The 22,189-nt window shown below is 53.1% G+C and overlaps 4 protein-coding genes and 1 non-coding gene across 5 annotated transcripts; 2 read left to right on the top strand and 3 right to left on the bottom strand.

Annotated features, from left to right (window-relative positions):
• The first annotated feature begins 1,251 nt into the window (after positions 1–1,251).
• BZA05DRAFT_208766 (heme peroxidase) lies at positions 1,252–5,152 on the top strand. Its single transcript, XM_051479587.1, has 4 exons — positions 1,252–1,837; positions 1,911–2,280; positions 2,337–2,565; positions 2,627–5,152. Exons 1-4 carry the CDS (start codon positions 1,442–1,444, stop codon positions 5,049–5,051), a joined length of 3,420 nt encoding a protein of 1,139 aa, XP_051334942.1. The 5' UTR covers positions 1,252–1,441; the 3' UTR covers positions 5,052–5,152.
• Positions 5,153–5,591: 439 nt separating this feature from the next.
• Positions 5,592–5,681, top strand: BZA05DRAFT_t296. Its single transcript has one exon. It is a non-coding gene; the product is annotated as a tRNA-Pro (tRNA).
• A 1,770-nt stretch (positions 5,682–7,451) lies between these two features.
• BZA05DRAFT_449338 (uncharacterized protein) lies at positions 7,452–8,381 on the bottom strand (the record flags this gene model as incomplete). Its single annotated transcript, XM_051487344.1, has 2 exons — positions 7,452–7,993; positions 8,072–8,381. 2 exons carry the CDS (start codon positions 8,379–8,381, stop codon positions 7,452–7,454), a joined length of 852 nt encoding a protein of 283 aa, XP_051334941.1.
• A 1,817-nt stretch (positions 8,382–10,198) lies between these two features.
• Positions 10,199–15,070, bottom strand: BZA05DRAFT_380199 (uncharacterized protein). Its single transcript, XM_051481908.1, has 6 exons — positions 14,536–15,070; positions 14,243–14,480; positions 14,131–14,190; positions 12,779–14,072; positions 12,402–12,728; positions 10,199–12,345 (listed from the first exon to the last, which is right to left on the bottom strand). The coding sequence occupies exons 1-6, from the start codon at positions 14,952–14,954 to the stop codon at positions 10,484–10,486; spliced, it is 4,200 nt and encodes a 1,399-aa protein (XP_051334940.1). The 5' UTR covers positions 14,955–15,070; the 3' UTR covers positions 10,199–10,483.
• A 3,288-nt stretch (positions 15,071–18,358) lies between these two features.
• On the bottom strand, positions 18,359–18,958 carry BZA05DRAFT_449336 (uncharacterized protein; the record flags this gene model as incomplete). The annotated part of the gene is made up of 2 exons (XM_051487343.1): positions 18,359–18,372; positions 18,445–18,958. 2 exons carry the CDS (start codon positions 18,956–18,958, stop codon positions 18,359–18,361), a joined length of 528 nt encoding a protein of 175 aa, XP_051334939.1.
• Positions 18,959–22,189: the final 3,231 nt, after the last annotated feature.

Here is a 22,189-nt window from a genome sequence, read left to right as displayed (position 1 = left end):
ACTCGCAGTGCGCATCCGAATAATGCTCCCTCGTGACCGCGCTCGTCCGTCGTGAGGTGGAGAAGTGGAGAGGTGGAGTCGTGAGACATACGCACTCTCTCTGTGCAGCTTTTTTCTCCTCATTTCGGCACAGCGTTGTGGTTGGGTTGGTTACGCTACCGGTATTACTCCGCAGACTCACGGAATCGACAAGCCTGAGGAATTGTCTGATACGGTACTCTGCATCCGAGAACGGCTGTCAATGGTTTGTGGCGCTTGACTGCAGATCGACGGCAGGCACACCCGTTCCTGGACGATTCGCGTCCTACAACTGAGCAACTCGTGGGAAAACCTCTCGGGGTGTGGTCACTGTGGTGTTTCACCCAACCACCTGTAACCGTGAAGGATGTAATTGAAATTAAAACACAAACAAAACAAAATACAGATATAAAATAAACCTCCCCTTTCAATTGGCGGCCATGACCGGATGAGGTCGAGCACTAACCGGAGTAGAGTAGTATCTACAGGACAATATGAAAACGGAAAAGGAAAAGGGAAAAGGACCGTGTCGATGGCCTCCCGAACAGCAACAAACAAACTACGCCGTCTCCAGCGTCGATCTGCTCGATTGGGCTGTGTACTGCGCTCGATTGGCTCGATATGCATCCGCTGGTCGGCTATCGATCGACTAATGATTGCAAGGTTGTTTCGTTCTGAGCCTGTGCACCGAACCCTGAACCCTGATCCACCATGGGCCCTGGCCTCTCGGAGGGGGCACTTGGCACCTGCTTTTCTCAATCATCGCGCGCACACTAACTTCAAGACACTATTTGAGACATCGACGTCGTCGTCGTGAGTCGGCCACACCACCACCACCAGTGAAAGATGAACCGAAAGCTCGTCGGACTAAGAGTGGAGGCCCGACTCAACCGAAAATCCTGCCCACTGTGGACAAGACGGACACTGCGCGGGTTGCACGGCAGACCACGATCGCACGGCTGGATTCGCAGTGGGCCAATTGAATGGGCTGCATGAGGGGTTCACTCGGAGAGACCACGCAGGACCGTATCCGCTGGCGCATATCACCGTCCACCGCGAATTCCTGCTGATAACGGTCCAATGCGGAAAAGAATGTCGGGTGCGTGCGCCGAGGGGTGCTGTATGCGGAGCTGAGGACGATGGTGACGGGACGAGGTCAGGGAAGAGGAACGAGAAGGGTGGTTGGTGAGGTGTCGGAAGTACGTTCGTTCGTGATCGTCTGCGGAATTACATGCAATTATCTTGTCTCGCATTCTTCCCCTCCATGTTCCGGTGCTGTTGAAATAGCCATGGCCACCCACCCAACCCTCCACTGAACGATTTCTGCTTTCATACAGTTATATCCCCCTCCCTCTTCCCTTAATCCTCTCTGTGTCTCTTCAGCGAACGGCCTCGAAGACCAACACGATCACCTCCTACAATAATGGCATCATACAACGGATCAAAGTCAAAGGCCCCAGACTTTCCCATGTACGAACCGGTCGAGATCACCGCATCGTCGTCGAATGGTCACCCCAATGGCAGCCGCAATACCGCCGTGACCAGAATCAGCCCTCCAGTAGCAAAGCCCTCCCAGAAAGAGGTCGAGGCAACATTTACCAAGTTTGCGTCCCTCATCCGTGCATCGAATCGGCCCTTACCCCATCGCTACGGCAATGGGAAGGGTGAAACCGAGGATGAGGAGGAAGTCAAGACGGGTATCAGAGCAGACGTTGCCGCACTGCGGAAAGGAGGCTTCCTGAAGGAGTCACTCGAGACTCTGTGGATCTTCGCCAATGGCCGACGGAAGGGTGGTCCCGTTGACGACAAGACGATGATCGTGAGTATCTTCCTTTCCCTTTCGTTGTGGGTTTATACAAGTTTCGATTGTGGTCATCATCTAACATGAACAGATGGAACGTATGATCCAATTGACCTGCCGACTACCCACGACCAGTAAGTTGAGGGTCAAGCTTACCACACACCAAGTCGACGGCCTGTGGGACGCACTGCAACATCCTCCTCTCTCGTACTGCGGTGCCCAGTACATGTACCGTCAAGCGGACGGAAGCATGAACAACATCCTGGACCCCAATCTCGGCCGCGCAGGTTCAGCGTATGCCCGCTCGGTGAAGCCCATGACGAGGATGCCTGGTGCACCCCCGGATGCCGCCACTGTCTTTGATGCCCTCTACAGCCGAGGAAAGAACGGAGAGAATTACCGCCCGAGCACCAACAATGTTAGCAGTATGCTCTTCTACATCGCAAGTATCATCATTCACGGTAAGCTACCCACTATTTGTTCTTTTTCCGTGCCGAGTGGTGTCTGATATCAATAGATCTCTTCCGTACGAACCGCTTGGATCCCACCATTTCGGATACATCATCGTACCTGGATCTGTCCCCTCTGTATGGTATCGACCAAGAACAGCAAAACACGGTGCGAACATTCAAGGATGGTAGGCTCAAGAACGACGTCTTCGCTGAGAAGCGTCTGTTGGCGTTCCCACCCGGAGTGTCGGTTATGCTCCTGATGTTTGCGCGATTCCACAACCACGTCGCGACACAGTAAGTCATCCCCCCAATCTCTACGTCGTAATCGGGGGACCAGAGCTGACGACAATCACAGATTGAAGGAGATCAACGAGGGTGGTCGATTCGACCTCAAGAATGACCGCAGGTGGCACAAAGACGACGAGGAGACCAAGAAGGCCAAGGCTCTGGTTCAGCAAGACGAGGATCTCTTCCAGGTCTCCCGACTGGTGACGTGTGGTCTTTACATCAACTTCATCCTCAACGACTACCTCCGCACAATCGTCAACCTCAACCGCGTGGACACCACATGGACCCTGGATCCTCGGTTCGACCCATCCAAGCAGTACAACCCTGACGGCACCCCAGCGGGTGTCGGTAACATGGTGTCCGTCGAGTTCAACCTGGTGTACCGATGGCATTCGTGCATTTCGAAGCGCGACGACGAATGGACACAGAAGTTCTACAAGAACTTGTTCCCCGGAAAGGACACCGAGAAGTTGACGTTGCAAGAGTTCATGATCGGTGTACACATCTGGGAGCACTCGATTCCCGCTGACCCGGCGGAGCGGACGATCGAGAACTTCGAGAGGCTGCCTGATGGTCATTTCAAGGACGAAGATCTCGTCGGTCTTCTGACCGAGAGCATTGAGGACCCTGCTGGCGCATTCGGTGCCCGCAACGTCCCCCACGTCCTCCGCCTGGTGGAGGTTCTCGGTATCGAGCAGACCCGTAAATGGAAGGTGGCATCGTTGAACGAGTTCCGTGAGTTCTTCGGCCTGAAGAAGCACAAGACCTTCGAGGAAATCAACCCCGATCCCATTGTTGCCAACTCCCTCCGCCAACTCTACGATCACCCCGATTTCGTCGAGCTCTACCCCGGCATCGTTGCCGAGGACGACAAGGCGCCGATGGTTCCCGGTGTCGGTATCGGTCCCACCTACACCGTGTCCCGCGCCATCCTTTCCGATGCTGTGACGTTGGTGCGTGCCGACCGTTTCTACACCGTCGACTACACCGCCGCTGCACTCACCAACTGGGGTATCGAGGAGGCCTCTTCCAATCCCAATGTCGTTCACGGCTGCGTCGGCTACAAGCTGATCCTGAAGGCGTTCCCCAACCACTTCAAATTCAACAGTATCTACGCCATGCACCCTCTCACCATACCCCTTGAAAACCGTAGGATCCACACCGCCCTGGGCACTGTGGATCAGTTCGACTTCGAGCGACCAAAGTTCATCAAGCCTCGTGTACCCGTTGGATCTTACACGGCCGTCAAGCAGATCCTCAACGACGACACCAACTTCAAGATCACCTGGGGTGCCGGCTTCGACTACATCATGGAAGCCCCATTCATGCTTTCCGGCGACGGAGGCCACTACGCCACCATGAGGAAGTTCGTCGGTGACCGGTTGTACCTCCAAGGTGTGGACTGGAAGGCGCAGATCCGCACCTTCTACAAGGACCTCACCAAGAAGCTCATCCGCAAGAAGGCGTACCAGATCCAAGGAGCCGAGTGCTACCAGGTCGACGCCGTACGCGACATTGGAAACATGGCGCAGACGATATTCGCCGCCACCATCTTCAACCTTCCGCTCAAGACTGAGGACCACCCCAAGGGTATCTACACCGAGCAGCAGTTGTACATGGTTCTGTGCGCGATGTTTATCGCCATCTTCTTCGATATCGACACCTCCAAGTCCTTCCCCATGCGACACGTGGCCAAAGCCGTCACGCGCCAACTCGGTGCGGTCGTGGAGACCCAAGTGAAGGCGATGAAGACCTGGGGCTGGCTGCAGGGCACCTTCGACCCGCTCAACATCCAGGGTCGTAACAAGTCGGCCCTTCACGACTACGGCCACCACATGATCAAGCGCCTCCTGGAATCCGGCGACTCTCCCTACGACGTGACCTGGAAGTACATTATTCCCACCGCCGGTGCCTCGGCACCCAACCAAGCGCAAATCTTCGCCCAGGTCCTGGACTTCTACCTGGAGCCCGAGAACGCCCACCATCTCGCCGATATCCAGCGTCTCGCAGCCGAGGATACCGACGAGGCATGGGAGATCATCAAGAAGTATGCACTTGAGGGCGGCCGTCTCGCGGGTACATTCGGGCTCTACCGGCGCGTAGACACCGACTCGATCACGCTCAGTGACGGAGCGCGCCAAGTGCCCCTCGTCAAGAACGACCTGGTGTTCGTCTCATTCATATCCGCGTCGCGCGACCCGGTAGTCTTCCCGGACCCGCTGCAGGTCAAGCTCGACCGCCCCGATGCCAGCTACATGCAGTACGGCGACGGCCCGCACGAGTGTCTCGGCAAGCACGCGAACATCGTCGGCTTGACCACCATGCTGATGGAGTTTGGAAAACTCAAGGGTCTCCGAAGAGCCCCTGGCCCCCAGGGACACATGAAGACTATCCCTAAGCCTGGCGGCTTCAAGGTCTACATGACCGAGGACTGGAGCAGCTTTTGGCCGTTCCCTACGTGCATGAAGGTCAGGTTCGATGATATCATTTAGGCGGCAAGGCATGGGATGGGTGTCGCGTTTCCTTCTGGTTGTTTAGTTGTTTAGTCCGGGCTTTGTATTATGGATGCGATGCTTTTGTTTCTGTTTTGGGAGACCGTGTGGTTTCATGTGTAATGTATGGTTTCTTTTTATTTTTATTTTTATTTTCTTTTGTTAGGTATCATAGGGGCTTTTGCTGTTGCGCGATGCGGTTTTAATAGTCTTGGATATTCAATGAGGTTCGAATCATGGATCGCACTTCTTGTTGCTCGTCTCGCTCGTTATCTATCGGTTGTTGTGGATTGTGATTCCTTCCTTGTGTTGGGGATACCTCGAGCCGACATTCCTCCAAAAGTCCCGTGTCTTTCCTCCACAACCAGAAGGGATAGGGCAACTTCAGAGACCATCACGCGGCGCAGCAATCAAACATACAAGCGATCGACACATAAAGTTATTTTTTCCAAAAAATAGGCATTTGTTCGGTATATAAAAGCCTCATCCTCTGCGTTGATACCCTCATAGGTGCACCCTCCACACAAACACATCAAACACGCTCGGATGGTCTAGTGGTATGATTCTCGCTTAGGGTTACTCCTAAGCATCAAGTGCGAGAGGTCCCCGGTTCAAATCCGGGTTCGAGCCTAAATTGTTTCGCTTTTTCTGGCTGTGCTAGGAAGCATATGTTTTGCTGCAGTGGTTGGTCGGTGATGGGTGGTGGGGTTGTGGTGGGGCTGTGGTGTGAATCTCTATTCGGAGGTGGCGGATATGTGGCCACATACAGGGAGCGAGGAAGCGTGCGGCGTGCGAAGAGCCGGGAAAGCCGGGGGAGTTGGGACAATCGAAACGATAAAAGCAGAAACTGAAGCGCGGCTTACTCTACTCTATCTGTGGGACGGGTATGGCGGGCTGGTCGAGGTCTCTGTGTGGCATTTGACTCTTGAGCCATACCGTTTTACTACCCCGTGGTTTGAGTCGTGCTGTGTTGTGCGAGGCCGCGTCCGAAACTTGAAAGTATGACACCCGCAGTCGGGCGGACGGTCGGTTGGTCGTTTCCCTCCGACGCGGCTGCCGGGCATAACTACTTAGGCAGCTGTGGGAGGGAGTCTGAGAGACTGGGAGACTGGGAGTGCATCACTGCATACCGTCGTCGTCGGCGTTCGGCAGTTCTGTATAGTACATATCATATAGGTATACCGTGCTGGTGGCGATATGGGGAACGATATGAAATTGGTAATTACTAGGTATGTAGTGGGAGTACTATGGTATTTAATTGCAGTGGTAGTTTTTTGGAAACATCAATACCCCAATCGTACCTGGGACGAGGCGCGTCGTGTCATGGGGGTTAGGAAACGAAAGCGCGCTGCAAGAATATGGAGGACGTGCTGAGGACGGTTGGTTATCGGGATTGTACTCTAGTCTCGTGACCTCATTTTCAAGCCTGGGGCCTTAAGCGATCCTTGGTGCGCTCTACTATGTACCTACATCATGTATCATTGGGAATGGCTACCTAATAGGGCGAAGGGCAGGTGAAGCCACGACCTCGGTTGAATTGGACAGTTGATAGGAAACGGAGTGTGTAGTGCTATGTATGATCTAGAAAGCCAGGTCACAAGCTATCAAAGATTTCTTTTTTTTTTAAAAAAAGAAAACCAGAGCTGCGGAGGTTGATAATTTGTTGCAGCTCACGTGACACATGGGTCATAGGATCAAATGGAAGATGCGCAAATGCAGTGATCATGGCTCAGTTGCAGCGAATTTCCCAGGTGGTGCGGGTCTCCGTCATCCAAGGTCTACCGGCTGTGCAAGGATAACAACCTTGGAGAGTGCGCTCTTTTGCTGGTTCGAGCCCCGAACCTGGAATACACTTTTACTTTTTTGTTTCTCGCGCCTTGGTGGTTGAGTACTGTATAGTGAGGGGGGAGGGGGGGGGGAGGGAGGGGGGGTAAAAAACACGCTTCTTGGCGTATCGGTACGGTCACAAAGCGTATTTTTTACCCTCCCCTTCACTATACAGTAAGTACAGTACTTCGCTCGTGTATATAGATTCTGCATTTCTCGATGCACTTGGTGCGCTCCGAAAGCTCATCAATTACGGCCTCACGCCTCCAGGCAACCACCGAGGATGCCCACAGCACTAGCGTGGAATCGGGACTACGGCTGGCTTAAGCATATCTGGATACCTCCGGAAAGGAAAAACACGTGAGATGTTTCGAATTTATGTGGAAGAAAAAAACCTCAGTGAAGGTGAAGTTCAAACAGACAATCAGTTTAAGTACGTAGGAGAGTATACGTGAGCCGTGGCTGTCGGCGGTGTAACTAGGTACTGCAAACTGCGCAAAACCTACTGTAATATTACAAGAATTTGGCTAGGCTAAAACACAGTGCCCTGCACCACCGTCAGACCTACCCTCCCTACTCCTCATGGTCGTTGACAGCAAACATCAAGGTTCTGCAGTACAAGCTGCCAAAATTTACATCGGGTCTCTCAGCAGTGCGCCACGAACCCTCGAGCGACTTCCACCAGTCCCATCCGGAATGGAAGGTCAGCCAGTCGACATATTGGGTGATGATACGGTGTTCCACCTCGGCATAGTGGTTTATCCCCGGAAGGGAATAAGTCCAAGCAGAGAATGTCCGCTTCGACGTTTCGGTCATCCCCGGAATACCCCAGCTCTCCTTCCAATGCCTCCACACGACCCACGCGATGGCTGCCAGCGTCTGAAAATGCGTCACGTACTTAATTCCGTAGTCTTCCAGGCAGGCAAAATACTCATACAGCAAGTCCTTGATAGCCTGGATTCCGAATTCGCACCACACCGAGTCGTAGCTGCGATTGCCCAGCCGGCGGTTGACGAGGAGAGTCCAGATCTTCTCCGCCGCAGTGGAGATGCCAACCGCGGTGGACAGGACCTCGGCGTACTCTTCGCAGCTGCGGAGGATGCCGTATGTATGGTCTGTCCGGTAAGTTAGCATGCGTTTCCGAAGCTCGCCCCCCCCCCCCCCCCCCCCCCAACAACAACAGAAGAACTCACCTTCCTGCAGCCAATAGCAGTCACCACCGTGACGCACACCATGCAGCCGTAATGCGGCGTCATAGAGACTCCAGGACGACTGTAGGCGATCGTAGCTGACGAAGAGGGAATCGTTCGGAACGGTGGAGCGGTGGAGAGCGAGTGAGTTGTTCTCGAATACCTGGTGGAGCAGTTGACAGGTACGGCTGAGACTGACCGCATCAGTGATGGTGTCGAGGTTTATGAAGATCTCCACGAGGATCTCCGCGGGCATCGTCGTGAGAATCTCCATGCTTGTGGTGGTGAGGGTATCAGTAGGAGTGTCCGGCATAATGGTGGCGGTCTCGAGGTAGGTCTGTGTCTAAGTCGCGGTTGGTGTCGCGTGTCAAGGAGGAAGTGTTTATGGAGCAGTGAAACATGGAGGTCAAACAAAAGCTTTTGTGGGCGATTGAAGTGGGAATTGTATATTAGGGTTGAACCTGAGCTGTCACGGCCAGCTGAGCCTTCGCAATCCTCCAGTGCCCACCGAGACAGATGTGAGTTGGGTTCGGGGCCGAAACTGAAGACTGTGTGAGTGGGGCTACGTTTCAACCCTACATATGCTATCGCTCTGATGTAAAGCCAAACGCTATGGAATCTCAACCTGTTCCCCCAACATATGTAAAGGGTTGAGATGTGGCCTTCCCATCAACGCCTCCCACCTCCAGCCTTGGCAGGCAAGCGAAAGGCCTCCACAGACACTGCTGCCGCCAGTCTTCACTGCAAAAACATCGGTGTGGCAGCTACGGGGGATAGCACGGCTTGCACATCGATGGTCATAATGAAATGGATAGGAGCCGTACGTATCAGGCAGCTCACTGTTTTGCGCGAGTGATGAATTGTGAGGTTTCTTGTTTGATGCCCCGAGCTACATTCCATCCACGGCTCATACTGAGATCACCCCATGATCAAAAGGTTGGAGTGAATCATTACAACTGTACATAACTCGGTGGTGTGGGTTGTACGCGCCTACTGTATCGTGACTGCTGGTGGGCTCCAAATAGGTGGCGTTTATGTTACTGGAACTCCGCATGAGTGATGCACCCAAACCCAGGATAGCCTCGTAGCCAAGGAGCTGCAGCAAGCTGTGAAAAATAATAGATCCGCTCTCATGTCGCTCGACCATGGAATGGTGCGAGGCCTCCAGCCATGAGTGGATGTTTGTGCACCCATCAGTGAGCAGTGAGCACTAAGGGTATCGGGGAGACAGATAAGATGGGCAGATGACGACGGTCGTCGAGAAGGAAACGAGGAATGAGAGCCTTCAGACAGGAAATGCGAACGGATGCTGACCAAAATCTGGGACCCTAGTCAATTGAGCAATTCCCGTCCGATCTGCGCAGCACATCGCCTAGCGAGTGATGTAACGTGACGTAGGTAGACAGGCTGGCTACCGCTCGATTCCCGATGGAACGGTGGTAATGGGGAGATAGTAACCTGGAGAGAGAGAGAGAGAGAGATCTTCAGTTTGTTTCGCATGCAGCCTATCTAGATTATGGCATCTAGCATAGGTACGTTTCCGGTCACTCGTTTCGACAGAAACTGTAAGAGCTGCATATGCTCAACCATAAAAATTTCCTGGCGCAGCATCGGACCGTGGTGGTAGAGCTTTCTCACAACCCCGCAGAGCTGGCAGAAAAGGTTGGAAGTTGGTGGTCGCCATAGTCTAGTAAGGCTGCCAGCGACAATAAATTGATGTTCTCTCTCTCTCACCATAAAGATTTCCGAGTTGTTAACCCTGAATCCATCGGACCCCAGCACCCCCAGAACGGCAGCTCTACTCCTCCTGTGCAAGAAACTAACCTACTTTCACGGCTAACAGCCATAGCTAGCATACTGTCACGCGGCTGTAACCCACAGAAGCTGACGAGGTTGATGGCACAGTCAGCTCCCCTGACGGCATCTTCTCTTCTTCCGTTGGCCAGAGGGCAAGGAGTTGGTGGAATCGCTGTAGAGATGGACACTCCCACTTTCTCAAAATCGTACATACTACTGGCGGGTCGATGGTGACAGCTGCACAGTGACGGGATGGTTTCGTCCATGAAAAGGGAAGTAGTGAATGACACAGCCCGACGATACTATCAATATGCTTACAGGCGCCTAGGTCAATCATTTTTGCTCAAAGATGTTTATTGCACATTTACATCAACGATCCTCGTCTTAATCTCCACAAACCACCAGTTAATCCATCAATAAAAAAGAAAGCCCGCCATATGAAACAAAATCAAGCTAACCGAAAAAAGGAACCTGAAGGTCCTCCCCTTTATGCGCCTGGACTCGGCGATCTGCTTGACAACTTCGGAGTAAAATTCGGTGTTTGGTGTGGGATTGCATCTAATATTTCGGCGAAATGTGTGCGGGGAGATAAATACCGGAGGGCCGTGATGAATGGAGCTACCTTGGAAGGAGAGCAATGCACTTCGCGATCGCAAGAGTGGAAGGGTGATCTTTGCCGAGGGCCTTCTCTATACCCTCCAGATCCCGCTGGTACCACTCGAGCGCTTTGTCGTACTCTCCGCGGCGCTCAAATACGCCTGCCATGCCGTAGACGGCGGTGAGAGTGGAAGGGTGATCTTTGCCGAGGGCCTTCTCTGTACCCTCCAGGGCCCGCTGGTACCACTCGAGCGCTTTGTCGTACTCTCCGCGGCGCTCAAATACGCCTGCCATGCCGAGGACGGTGGTGAGAGTGGAAGGGTGATCTTTGCCGAAGACCTTCTCTGTACCCTCCAGGGCCCGCTGGTACCACTCGAGCGCCTTGTCGTACTCTCCGCGGCGCTCAAATACGCCTGCCATGCCGTGGACGGTGGTGAGAGTGGAAGGGTGATCTTTGCCGAGGGCCTTCTCTGTACCCTCCAGGGCCCGCTGGTACCACTCGAGCGCCTTATCGTACTCTCCGCGGCGCTCAAATACGCCTGCCATGCCGTAGACGGCGGTGAGAGTGCAAGGGTGATCTTTGCCGAGGGCCTTCTCTATACCCTCCAGGGCCCGCTGGTACCACTCGAGCGCTTTGTCGTACTCTCCGCGGCGCTCAAATACGCCTGCCATGCCGAGGACGGTGGTGAGAGTGGAAGGGTGATCTTTGCCGAGGGCCTTCTCTGTACCCTCCAGGGCCCGCTGGTACCACTCGAGCGCCTTGTCGTACTCTCCGCGGCGCTCAAATACGCCTGCCATGCCGTAGACGGCGGTGAGAGTGGAAGGGTGATCTTTGCCGAGGGCCTTCTCTATACCCTCCAGGGCCCGCTGGTACCACTCGAGCGCCTTATCGTACTCTCCGCGGTGCACAAATACGCCTGCCATGCCGAGGACGGTGGTGAGAGTGGAAGGGTGATCTTTGCCGAAGACCTTCTCTGTACCCTCCAGGGCCCGCTGGTACCACTCGAGCGCTTTGTCGTACTCTCCGCGGCGCTCAAATACGCCTGCCATGCCGAGGACGGTGGAGAGAGTGGAAGGGTGATCTTTGCCGAGGGCCTTCTCTATACCCTCCAGATCCCGCTGGTACCACTCGAGCGCTTTGTCGTACTCTCCGCGGCGCTCAAATACGCCTGCCATGCCGTAGACGGCGGTGAGAGTGGAAGGGTGATCTTTGCCGAGGGCCTTCTCTGTACCCTCCAGGGCCCGCTGGTACCACTCGAGCGCTTTGTCGTACTCTCCGCGGCGCTCAAATACGCCTGCCATGCCGAGGACGGTGGTGAGAGTGGAAGGGTGATCTTTGCCGAGGGCCTTCTCTGTACCCTCCAGGGCCCGCTGGTACCACTCGAGCGCTTCGGAGTATTGAGAATCGAACGATAAGTTAACCCCCAAGAGGTGTATTGCTGCCAGTGCCTCCAAGCCATTTAAGCCCACAATGGCCCGACGAACCAGATGTATCGATTTTTCAACCTTACATCGATAGTAATTCACCCGACTCAACGTATAAAGTGCTTGTGAGATCTTTTCGGGGTATATGGAGTCGTGACTGGGGTAGTATTTCTCAATGTTTTGGGCGCAAAGTTCAATGTGGTTAGATATTCGCCGTTCAAAGCCCCAATATTCCGTGTCTCGCTTTGTAGGATCGGTGATAACAGCTGCTGTGATCAAGAATATTGCTTCACTCGCGCTAGTTCTCTGTTTCGTAGAGTCATCGACACGATCACGGGCCCATTGATGAACGAGCGGGTGTATCCAGAAACTATCACTTTTTGCAAATGAAGTGGCTCTCCGTTTTACGAGGGAGAAGGCTAAGAGATCCTCAATTGCGTTGTCGAATGCATCTTTGTCTTTACGAACGTCAGTCTACTGATCAGTGAACGAAGATTTCGTTTGATAGGCCTACCGTTTCCCAGCCATTCGACGCCTCTGCTACCGCGCCGAAATAATTCATCCGGAATATCTTCGTTGCTCAAGAACGCACACATGTGCAAAAGGCGGGTCGCAGAAGGACACAGTGCGTGGAAGGAAATTTCCCAGCAAGTGAAAACCGGTTCGTTTCGATACATCCACAGGCCGGTTTTCTTGCTCGCGATACGTTTGAAGTTGGTTTTAAGCTTTAGCAGATATGTTTTGAAGTCGATCTCTGTCATCAATATATAAGATGCAGCTTGACTGATTGCCAAAGGGAGTCCTCCCAACTTTTCGACAACTTCCTCCGCATCCTTGATTTCTGTCATGCTCAGTTAGCGAAGACTAAAATATACGCCTGTGGTCACATACCCTCCACCGATAAGGCTTCAACAACATCAACTCGCATCGCTTTCATCAGCATTGCAAGTCCAACGTCTTTCTCCATCTCTGCAACTGAAATTGAATGGCCAAGCGATTGGATCTCTGAACGACGGGAGGTTACGATTATCCTGGCCCAGTCTGAGGTTGGAAGGTAGTCGACGATGTTCACCGTCTCTAAGTCATCATGATTGTCGACTAATAACAGCCATTTATCATTTCCCTTCTTTTGAAGCCATCGCTTGATGGTTGGCCAGACATTCCCGGAGTTCAATATCTGCCGCTGGACGGTGCCTGAAATATCGATACCGCCGGGAATTCCGAGGTCGTTGGCAATGCGTATATAGTCAGGATTCGAAGGAAATTCGCTAACGTAGTGACGTACGAGCTGTTGGGCAACCCGAACACCGCTTGTTTCCAAAACGGTTGGGTCTCTGGCATCAACCCACAGGATTGCGCTGTAGAACGCTTCATAGCGATATGCGTACTCTAAAGCCACCTGCGTCTTCCCGATACCCCCCAAGCCGTATAAGGTTACCAAGTTTCTCTCAGTAGAACTACAGGGGACCGCATCTGCACCGGCAGCTTCTGTCGGATGTAATTTTTCGTGAATTCGTTCGATCAGGTCTTCCCGGCCACAAAAGTTCTGATTTCTGGAAAACGGTAGCTCTGTCGGTATCCGGAATTCGTCAAAAGACTTGCGGCTCGAGGATGGCTGTTCGGTCCCTGGCGGGGAATCATCAAAATTTGCCCCGATTGTGACACTTTCCAAACGGGATTCGATGATCCTTGGGGCCTTTTCGACACAATACAACAGCCTGTCCCTTACCGTGCTGTAGTGATGGTCGGAGTTGTCATCGAATTTGACAATGTTCGAGTGGTCGGCATCGATCCCTATTTGCATGTGGGTGGCCTCGGTGCGCAGAGCAAAGGTTGCTGATTCCTGTGTGACAAGCCGTATCATCTCCCCACTTCTTTTCCAGCATCCGGTCCGGTCGTCAATGACCACAGCCTGAGTGTCTCTACATTCGAAGAATGAAATGACTTGGCAACTGTTGAGCTCAACCACTTGGGAAAAACGCTGATGCGACAGTCTCAAGAAGTCCGAGCCGACTCTCAGGTCACCGATGAAGTGTTCATTCTTCTGGTCCTTCACCAAGGTTCTGAAATTTTTGATGTTGAGCCCTCGGTGCGGTACTCCGAAGAGAAAGAGTGCAGTGCACGAGTCTAGGATGGCTTGGTCGTTTTCGGATTTCTCGCTTTCGTGGGATGCATCGGCGAGTGCCTAGGTAGGTGAGAAGGGTCAACATTCACTCATGGCCAAAAAGTGCAACTTCGCCTACCTGTTTGATGATCAAACCACCGAGGCTATGGCCAATGAAGATTATTGGACGGTGTCGCTCCTGCAATGATCTGTTAACCAACTTTCGCCGCAAAGACATTTACGCATAGTACCTTCTCGCCTTGACGTTGACTGTTCAGACTGTCGAGGAGCAATCTCGCAAAGCCTTGGATAGAAGGTGTAGACCTATCGTCTTTGAGAGCCGAGTTGTAGCCAAACGTGAGAACCCTCACTCTGCAGTCGTGTGCATCCAGATCGTGTGGTAGAAAGTCTCTCAGCCACACATGGGGCCGGTTGCGCGACTTCCAAGATCCATATGCGTGGCCTGCGAGACCCGTGACGGCGACGAGGCTAGAAGGTCCATCAGCGCCGCCGCATAAAAACGCGCGGGGAGGGTGGGCATTACTCAACTGTCGGCTCCGATGCACTGTATAATGGTGTCATACCAAGAAAGTCGCAGTCGACGGCTAGAATGACTCCCGACTCCCCGTAGGCGATGTAGGTTTTTTTGCCCGGGGTGCAACCCGCAAGATCCGGGCATGCGGGCTCCCCCTTAGTGAGAGTAACAGTTGCTACTGCATAAAATTTCGTAGGGACCAATGAGAATACGAAGTCATCGTATCCGAGGAGTTCCTTCAGATACGGCCTAAAATCGTCCTTCGTGACATGCAGTGGGATAGAAGAAATGCGGAGTGTTCGAAATCGACACTGTGACTGGGGTAGCGGTTGTATTGGCGTTGGCATGGGCGGCTCGCGCGCTGCCAGCCTCTGCGCTGGTGGGGGCGTTGGCGCTTGCCAGTGATCTGAATTTTTGCGTTTTGACATCGAAGTGGCAATTCTTGTAGATAAAGATGGAAGTGAACACTCCTTGGGCACACGGCGAGGACTTTCATGAAGAAGGACGAGATGCTCAGCCCCGCAACGCGTTTTCTGCGTGCTGGTGCGCCGTCAGTTGGTGTGGATGAGCGCGCAGCCAAAAGCCAGACGCATCGTCCTGCACTGACAAGTGGCGCAGTTGATTGGATCCCCAAGATGCACGGAAACAAGAGGACACACAGGAATTTCGCCTGGTCACCGCGCGCGACGAAAAATGACAGGGTCCATGCGCCCCGCCTCTCCATCCGTGGTACCGGTACTGTGGCGCAGCCTAAGTGGCGTGACGAAAGGATATCACGTGATGAGTCCTTGTCATGTGGCGGCCATGACAGACCCGGTTCGGAGCTTGTCAGATAGACTCAGAAGTCATTTGCAAAGTTTATCCAACAAGCTCGAGGACGCAGACCAAATCCAAGTCCTTCCGCGCCATGGTGCCGAACAAAGTACAGACTGGCAAGCCACCATCACGTGGCATCGCGCCCCTTTCCGCGCGGACCATGCTGCGCCGCAGTAACTACCTACCCCGCTCATACCTGTGGAGCCTGGCCGTGAACTGGCCTACCTAGCCTGCATGAACTGCTTGGTTCTCATGACCATCGTATGATGGACCAAGTCATCCTTTCCAGCCTCGGCCCCAAAATCTTTTGACGAGCCACACCCCTACGATGCCCGTGTCGGTGGAGGAACGGAAGCAGCATGGCACCGATATAGCCGCACGACTACCGCCGAAATCGGATCTACGACGAAGCATTCCGACCACTACCGCCGAAACCGGATCTACAAAGAAGCATTCCGCCCCCATCGTGGAGACCACCAATCCCTACGCCAACACTAAGGGCTGATGCTGATGCTCAAGCCGTCAAGCGCGAAACGGCGGGGTGGATGCCGTCTTTAAAGCCTGAATTGACGCCGTCGTTGTCATCGCCATCTCAAAGTGCTGTGCCTCGGAAGGGATTCCCCACCCTCACCTCCGAGATTTGCAAGCACCCGGAAGGCTACTCCTTTGGCATCGGTCGTCTGATGCCTCCCATCGATGAAAGTGCGATTAGACGCTTCTGACTTTGTCTTCCATCACCACCTTCGCCGAAACTCCGACGTGACTGGACTTCCTCCGCGACCGCCGTTAATAACGGTAGCATCTCCAATCAGTCGTACAATCGTCTCGTCTGATGACACCTCCGCGCTACCCCGTGTGTGTCTCTACCTCGCCGTGCTCGAGCTCAATGTCACCGGCGTCTCAACCCTGATGGGCCATCGCCTCGTTTATCATAAGCAACCCCGAAAGACGCTCGATATCTCCATCAATCCGAGGTCGATGACGAAGCACAACTTGCCATCTGTCCACTGTGCAGGATTTAAGGTATCTATTTACGCGGAATAAACATATCCTAGCTGGTGCCACCTACGTCATCTCCTCCTTGCCCATCTCACGAAGGGATACCACTTAGTGTCCCAGCTTATGCCTTCAACACCGTCATCAACCTTAATTTTTAACGGGAATTACTGCATTGGGATTGTTGTCGGCCGCATCGAGGGTCTGGACGAGGTGGAACAGTGGGTCAAGTGATCTTCAACTTCAAGCGAAACCTGGCGCTTCACGCGAAGTAACAAGGACATACAGGTCAGCGACACAATGGCTCGAGTTGCGGTAGTGGTCGAAATCGCTACTGGCTAGGTTTCCGGCGAGACCGTACTAGTGTTTTCAGAAGAGCAAAAAGCCTGATATCCATTCCGTAGTTCTCTGTTCACACACGCCGTAGCGTTCGTTCTCCTTTCTTCGCTTCTCTTGAGCTTACACCAAGGTACATAGGTAGGTAGCTTCCAGCAGTTACATTTCTTCTGGGTTTATGCAATGAAGGTGCTGCATTCGTGGACTGGACTGTGATATCACATGGACTTCACGAGCGCCGGTTGGCTTGGTTGAAGAATTGCCGCTCAAGAATGAAGAGCGGTTGATCGTTTTGCTTTGTACCTACCTACTATGGACTGTGGTGATAACGGTTCGGATCTGTCCGGAAAGGATGTGCTGGAGTGTAGAGATTATGAGAGCTAATGGATGCGCGGCGACGTCCAGCTGGTACAGCTCTCGTCCCTGAGACTTGCCAGCGAAGAATCCCACACATGGCAAGCTCCTTGCATCAGATGGGTCAGGAGAAGGGATACTCCTCGGCTTGCATGCTAGAGTAGGTAGCGAGCCGAGATCGAAATTAATGAGCAAGAAGAACCTCTCATGGGCCACACCTTTCGGTGGTAATCCACAGCGGTGATCTTAACAGACATGTACGGCGGCGACACCGTTACCGTAGTATGACGGTCGGTGGAGGCGAGCTATATGGACATCAGCTCGAGTCGCCGGTCACCTACCTATAGTTAGAGAGGATCTCACGCCATAGACTGAGATGGCATCCAGTCCGCAGCACACACTTCCCGCAGCTAATCCTGCATTCCCGGAACGCCGAGAATGAAGACAGGATGGTCGACTGACGTTCGAGGGGGTTAGGGTTCTGTGGGGAACGTCAGCCCTGACGGTAGGGGGACCGGGGCAATATGTAGTGTACTAAGTAAAGTACTTACTATACTTGGTAATATCTAGATATAAGTTCCGCGCCGAACAGGGTGGGTGTTGATTATCCTTGCAAGAGTGAACTGCTCTGTGGTATTTGGCGGCAGCGGCAGCACTGGTTATAGTGTCTACAGTAGGTATCAGAGAAGCACCACCTGGTTTGATCGAGATGAGTCCAATGTCAGAGCAACTGAGTCGGCCACTGTGTCTCCCCCTCCGTTCTGCTCCCTCTGCCTCGCACACCTTTCCCCGCATACCTATTGTACGTCTCGGGAGCATCGCGGCTATGGCTCAGGGGAAGTGATTATCCAATGCAGTCTGATAAAGGAGCGCAAGCGACCGGTAGCGAGAAACGGAGTTAGCATGAAGGAGGAAGTGGGTATCTACATTCTACAAATGTAGGTAGTGAGCGATAGTTAAGAGGATCCCCTAGATATCACGAGAGCTTCATAGAAAGACAGCCTTCTTCCACCGCATCTTTCACCAGAACCCACGATCTCTACATGGATCACCGCACCCTCCTTTCCGCACCCGGTACTTCTCTCGATCTCACAAAGAACGCAACGAACCTCATTAATCCAAATTATTTTGGCGAATACTAGTACTAGCATTGACAAGAAACAAAACACAAAACACTCCCATTACATGGCCTAGTATTGCCACCCCCAGCGCTCATTAAGATCCCCAAGAACACAACACCAACTCCCACTTCTAGAGATGCCGTAGCAAAACAAAACAATCGCCCAATGCATAGTAAAAGGTCGATGTGTTGGTCGTAGTAACATGTTGGTTACATCGTGTTGACTGTTGTCACAATAGTTAGTATGTTCGACCACACAAGAGAGAGGGGGGAGGGGAGGGGGTCGTTGCTCGTACCCTCCGCGACGTCGACCTCGAGCTTCGCCTCCTCAACGGCGGCCTCGGCTGTCTCGATAGAGTCTTTGAGCTTCTCGTTGGTCTTGCCGTTGGTCTTGCCGTTGGTCTTGCCGTTGGTCTTGTCGGTGATCTTGTCGGTGATCTTGTCGGTGATCTTGTCGGTGATCTTGTCGGTGATCTTGTCGGTGATCTTGTCGGTGATCTCGAGATTGACCTCGACCTTGCCATCCTTAAGCTTTCCGTCGTCGTTCGACATACTGAGTGCACTCTCGGAGGTGACCGCATCGTTTTCGACTGCGGGAGTATTGGTAGCTTGACCGTTTCTGCGACGGGTGCGGCAGGGAATACGCGGAGGCGCATTGAGGGTACGTGCAAAGGATGAGGCCATCTCCGGTACGACGTGGCTGCACTGAAGGGGGAGGCATCTGCAGGTGCGCCTGTTGGGCGACGGGAAGTCCGCCATCATCTGGTCAAAGAAGCCTACTCCTGAGACGCGAGTGATCGTGAATCGCATTGTGATGTGCTGGTAGGGTGTGTAGTACGGGTGGTGGTAGTGTGTAGTGGATTGGGATTGGAAGGGTGGGTGTTTGAGGTGTAGTGTGCGAAGGAGGTTGTTGGTGAATGGTGGCGTAAAAGGAGGAAAAGAAAGAGACGGGAAGAGAGGATGGTTGAGGTGGTGTCAGCGATCGGTGTGTTGGTGAATGGTGTTGTGTAGAGGAGAGGGAGAGGAGAGGAGAGGGAGAGGGGAGGAGAGGGAGAGGGGAGGAGAGGAGAGGAAGGGAGATGAGAGAGGAGAGAGGGGTTTCATGCAACTCTTGGTATCAGAACGAGGCGCACATCACTTTCTCGACCAAAAAGGTCGAGTGACTGCCAAACTTGCAAAGCGCTAGTGTACTTGAACTTGTCACTTCCGTCACATAGAAGAAACGGGCTTGAATCAACGCTCGTCTGCCGGTGTGCTTGCGGCGTGTTGGATTCGAACGACGGCGAGCATTTCTATGTATCATATGCCCAGCTGCAGGTGCCACCGATATACTGTGCATGTAGCTCGAACCTCCGACTGCCGAAACGACCATTTCCCCTGTGCTCCAGGGGATACACGTTCTGCTCGCAGCTTTCAGAACATCTACCGCGTCGACCCTGCGGCGGATGAAGTTCAATAGCGTCAGCTAAGCGACTATCTCCAGAAGCTGTGCCCACATGGCTAGTTACGGCGTAGCGAAGGAGCGTGGCAAGGTTGCATGGATTGCTCCGAGCCGAGTCCTACATGATCTCGGGCGCTAAAAGCGGGCTGCCACGTTTTCAGGAAAACCTTAGGTGCCACGGAAGATCTCTCCTGACTATCGCCCTCCGACTTCGGCAATCCGCCTTCTACATACGCAGATGTGTCCAGTTTAAAGTGTTACGAAGTCATGTTCATTGAACGGCATGTCCTTTGTAATTACCACTAGACCCATAGACTTCATCTTTATCGAAGTAATCCATATTCGCAATTGACGGAGTTTGCGAGTAAGCGAGTGATATCATGTGAACTGACGTCATTCGCGTCTGGGATCCAATCCCAGTCCGCCAAGAAATCTTGAACGTTGAAGGATCCCTGTCGCCCACACCTCGGGACAATTTATTACTACATACCAGATAACGGCTATGCAGCCACGGTTCACAAAGGAGAAGAGAGTGAAGTACCGCGACTGGATTCGATATCCTCACATGAAACCACCACCCGGACACGACCACGAGTCGTCATCACCTCCGCTCGCCGCAAAGCGCAGGGCCCGCGCTAACTCCCCCACTGTGTCCGAGCCTGAGGTCTGCCCACGGGGCGGCCCAGGCGCGACAGTGCGGGAGAGGTAGGTGTATGCCCGGTACCATCCGGAACCCTCCAGCCCCCGGCAGCATCGGCCCCGAAAGGGGAAATATCAATATACGTCTATGCTGCCAGACGACTGCTGGGGCCGGGGGTTTAGTGAGTGTATATGAGGGAGAGGGAGGGTTGCCCCTCTCGCCTCGGGAGGAAAAGGAAGTAAGGAAAGGGAGCCTAGATCAACGATGGGGATGTCCTATTGGAGACGTACACCATAAACCTAGTTGGAGATGATATGGCGACTACCTATTCGAAAGATTGCGGCTCTACCATCGAGAAGGAGGAAAGGTCAAATGACATTTGTTTACGAGACGTCCTTATTAGTTTCTTTTACCCACAACTCGCCTAAGAAATACCCTCTCGCTACAGTGGATATGGTACTGGTCGAGATCGATTTACGACCGTTGGTGATCCCGCGGGCAAGCGACTGCATCCCGCACGAGGACGGCATTGTAGAGGGGAGTCCTGCTCTCGCTAATCTTCACGACTTAGGGAGTATTGACGGCGACGTTAACGATGGCATTGAATGGATGAAGACGGCGTAGGCGGGGGATGAAGACGATGGGCTAGGCTCGGACGGGGAAGCTGGGGAGCTTTCGGAGGGGATGAAACTTAGCATGTTTGCGTTAAACGTGAATAGGAATGCATGATACGTACAGAGTGCTCTGAGCCTTAGCAATTATAGAGTCAATCTATACGAGCGAGGTTAAGCCGTCTAGGTGCCAGGGATTGCGTGCACAGGAGGGAAACTTGGTGGGTCCTTATTGTCTTCAACATCCGCCGGGGATACATAAAATCTCTATGTACAGGCCGAGAAGCTTGCTTTAATCTACTAGTAGCAAAGACTTCCACCGGTGGTCGACTTAGGTACTCCAATTCCCCCTTGCTGAAGTGCGCTGAGAACATAACGAGTGATGCGCTATGGTTGGCAGTAATCCGACGATCGCGGCAAAGGTGGCTTTTGGTGATAATTTCTTCACGCTAGCGCGGGAGGAGGTATACCACTCTCGCAAGACTGAAAGGCTTCAATCGTTCCAGCAGCCAACATTCAATTTCACCTCGGAGCTCATATTTCTCCACCAACTCACACCCACCAACCCACAGCTCCCATCTTTCATCTCCTTCCCTTCCCTTCCCATCATCCATTAACCGAACACATTACCCAAAACTCTTCACACAAGCTATCAAAGATGTGGATGTAATAAACACGGACACGAGTGGCTGGGATATTGTAGTTGTCATGGGAAAGTCACCTGAATGTCACGGGACACGACGTAGCTAGCGCCTTGGCACCAGACAATGTGCAAGGAGCTCGAGACCGGAGGATCACCTTGACCTTCAGCATCAAGCTTCTTCTTCTGAATTCAACAGTCCATCGCTGATCTCTCTCTACATGATGAAACTCCTCGACCGATTAGCCTCAGGCTGTACGCGTCCCGAAGCTACGCTTCCTCCATAATAGTCGAGTCATCGTGGATATAGGTGGTCCGGCCTGCTACCAATGTCGCTCAGACGCTGCTCGGTACTCTATCGGACAGCTGACTGCTTCTTCGCAACGCGAGAAGTACCAAAGCCAAGCGCCTCCGCCTGCAGCAGCCGGTGACGACCGCTGTATCACAGCTCTGTGGTCGCGAGGGTTGTGTCAAAATCACCCAAGCGCTCGAAGTGCATGGAAATGGTCAGACGTTCATCCTGACCGAGGGGGAGGTTGTTCGCCTATTGCGCTACCCCCCTCAAGGAAACAGGCGCCATATGGAAAGTAAACGCTGTCTCGGCGGAAGCGGGATTTTTTAGGTTTGTGTGCTGCCTATTATCTGGCTTGTGGCGATTTTTGGTTCAGCCGCACTGGCACCCGAATTTCCGCAACACCAACCAGAGTGA

This window comes from Tricharina praecox (genome assembly GCF_024521635.1).
Source record: "Tricharina praecox strain CBS 144465 chromosome Unknown BZA05scaffold_43, whole genome shotgun sequence".
NCBI classification, from domain to species: Eukaryota; Fungi; Ascomycota; class Pezizomycetes; order Pezizales; family Pyronemataceae; genus Tricharina; species Tricharina praecox.
The sequence above is the reverse complement of the archived record's forward strand: the minus strand, read 5'-3'. Positions and strand labels throughout refer to the sequence as shown.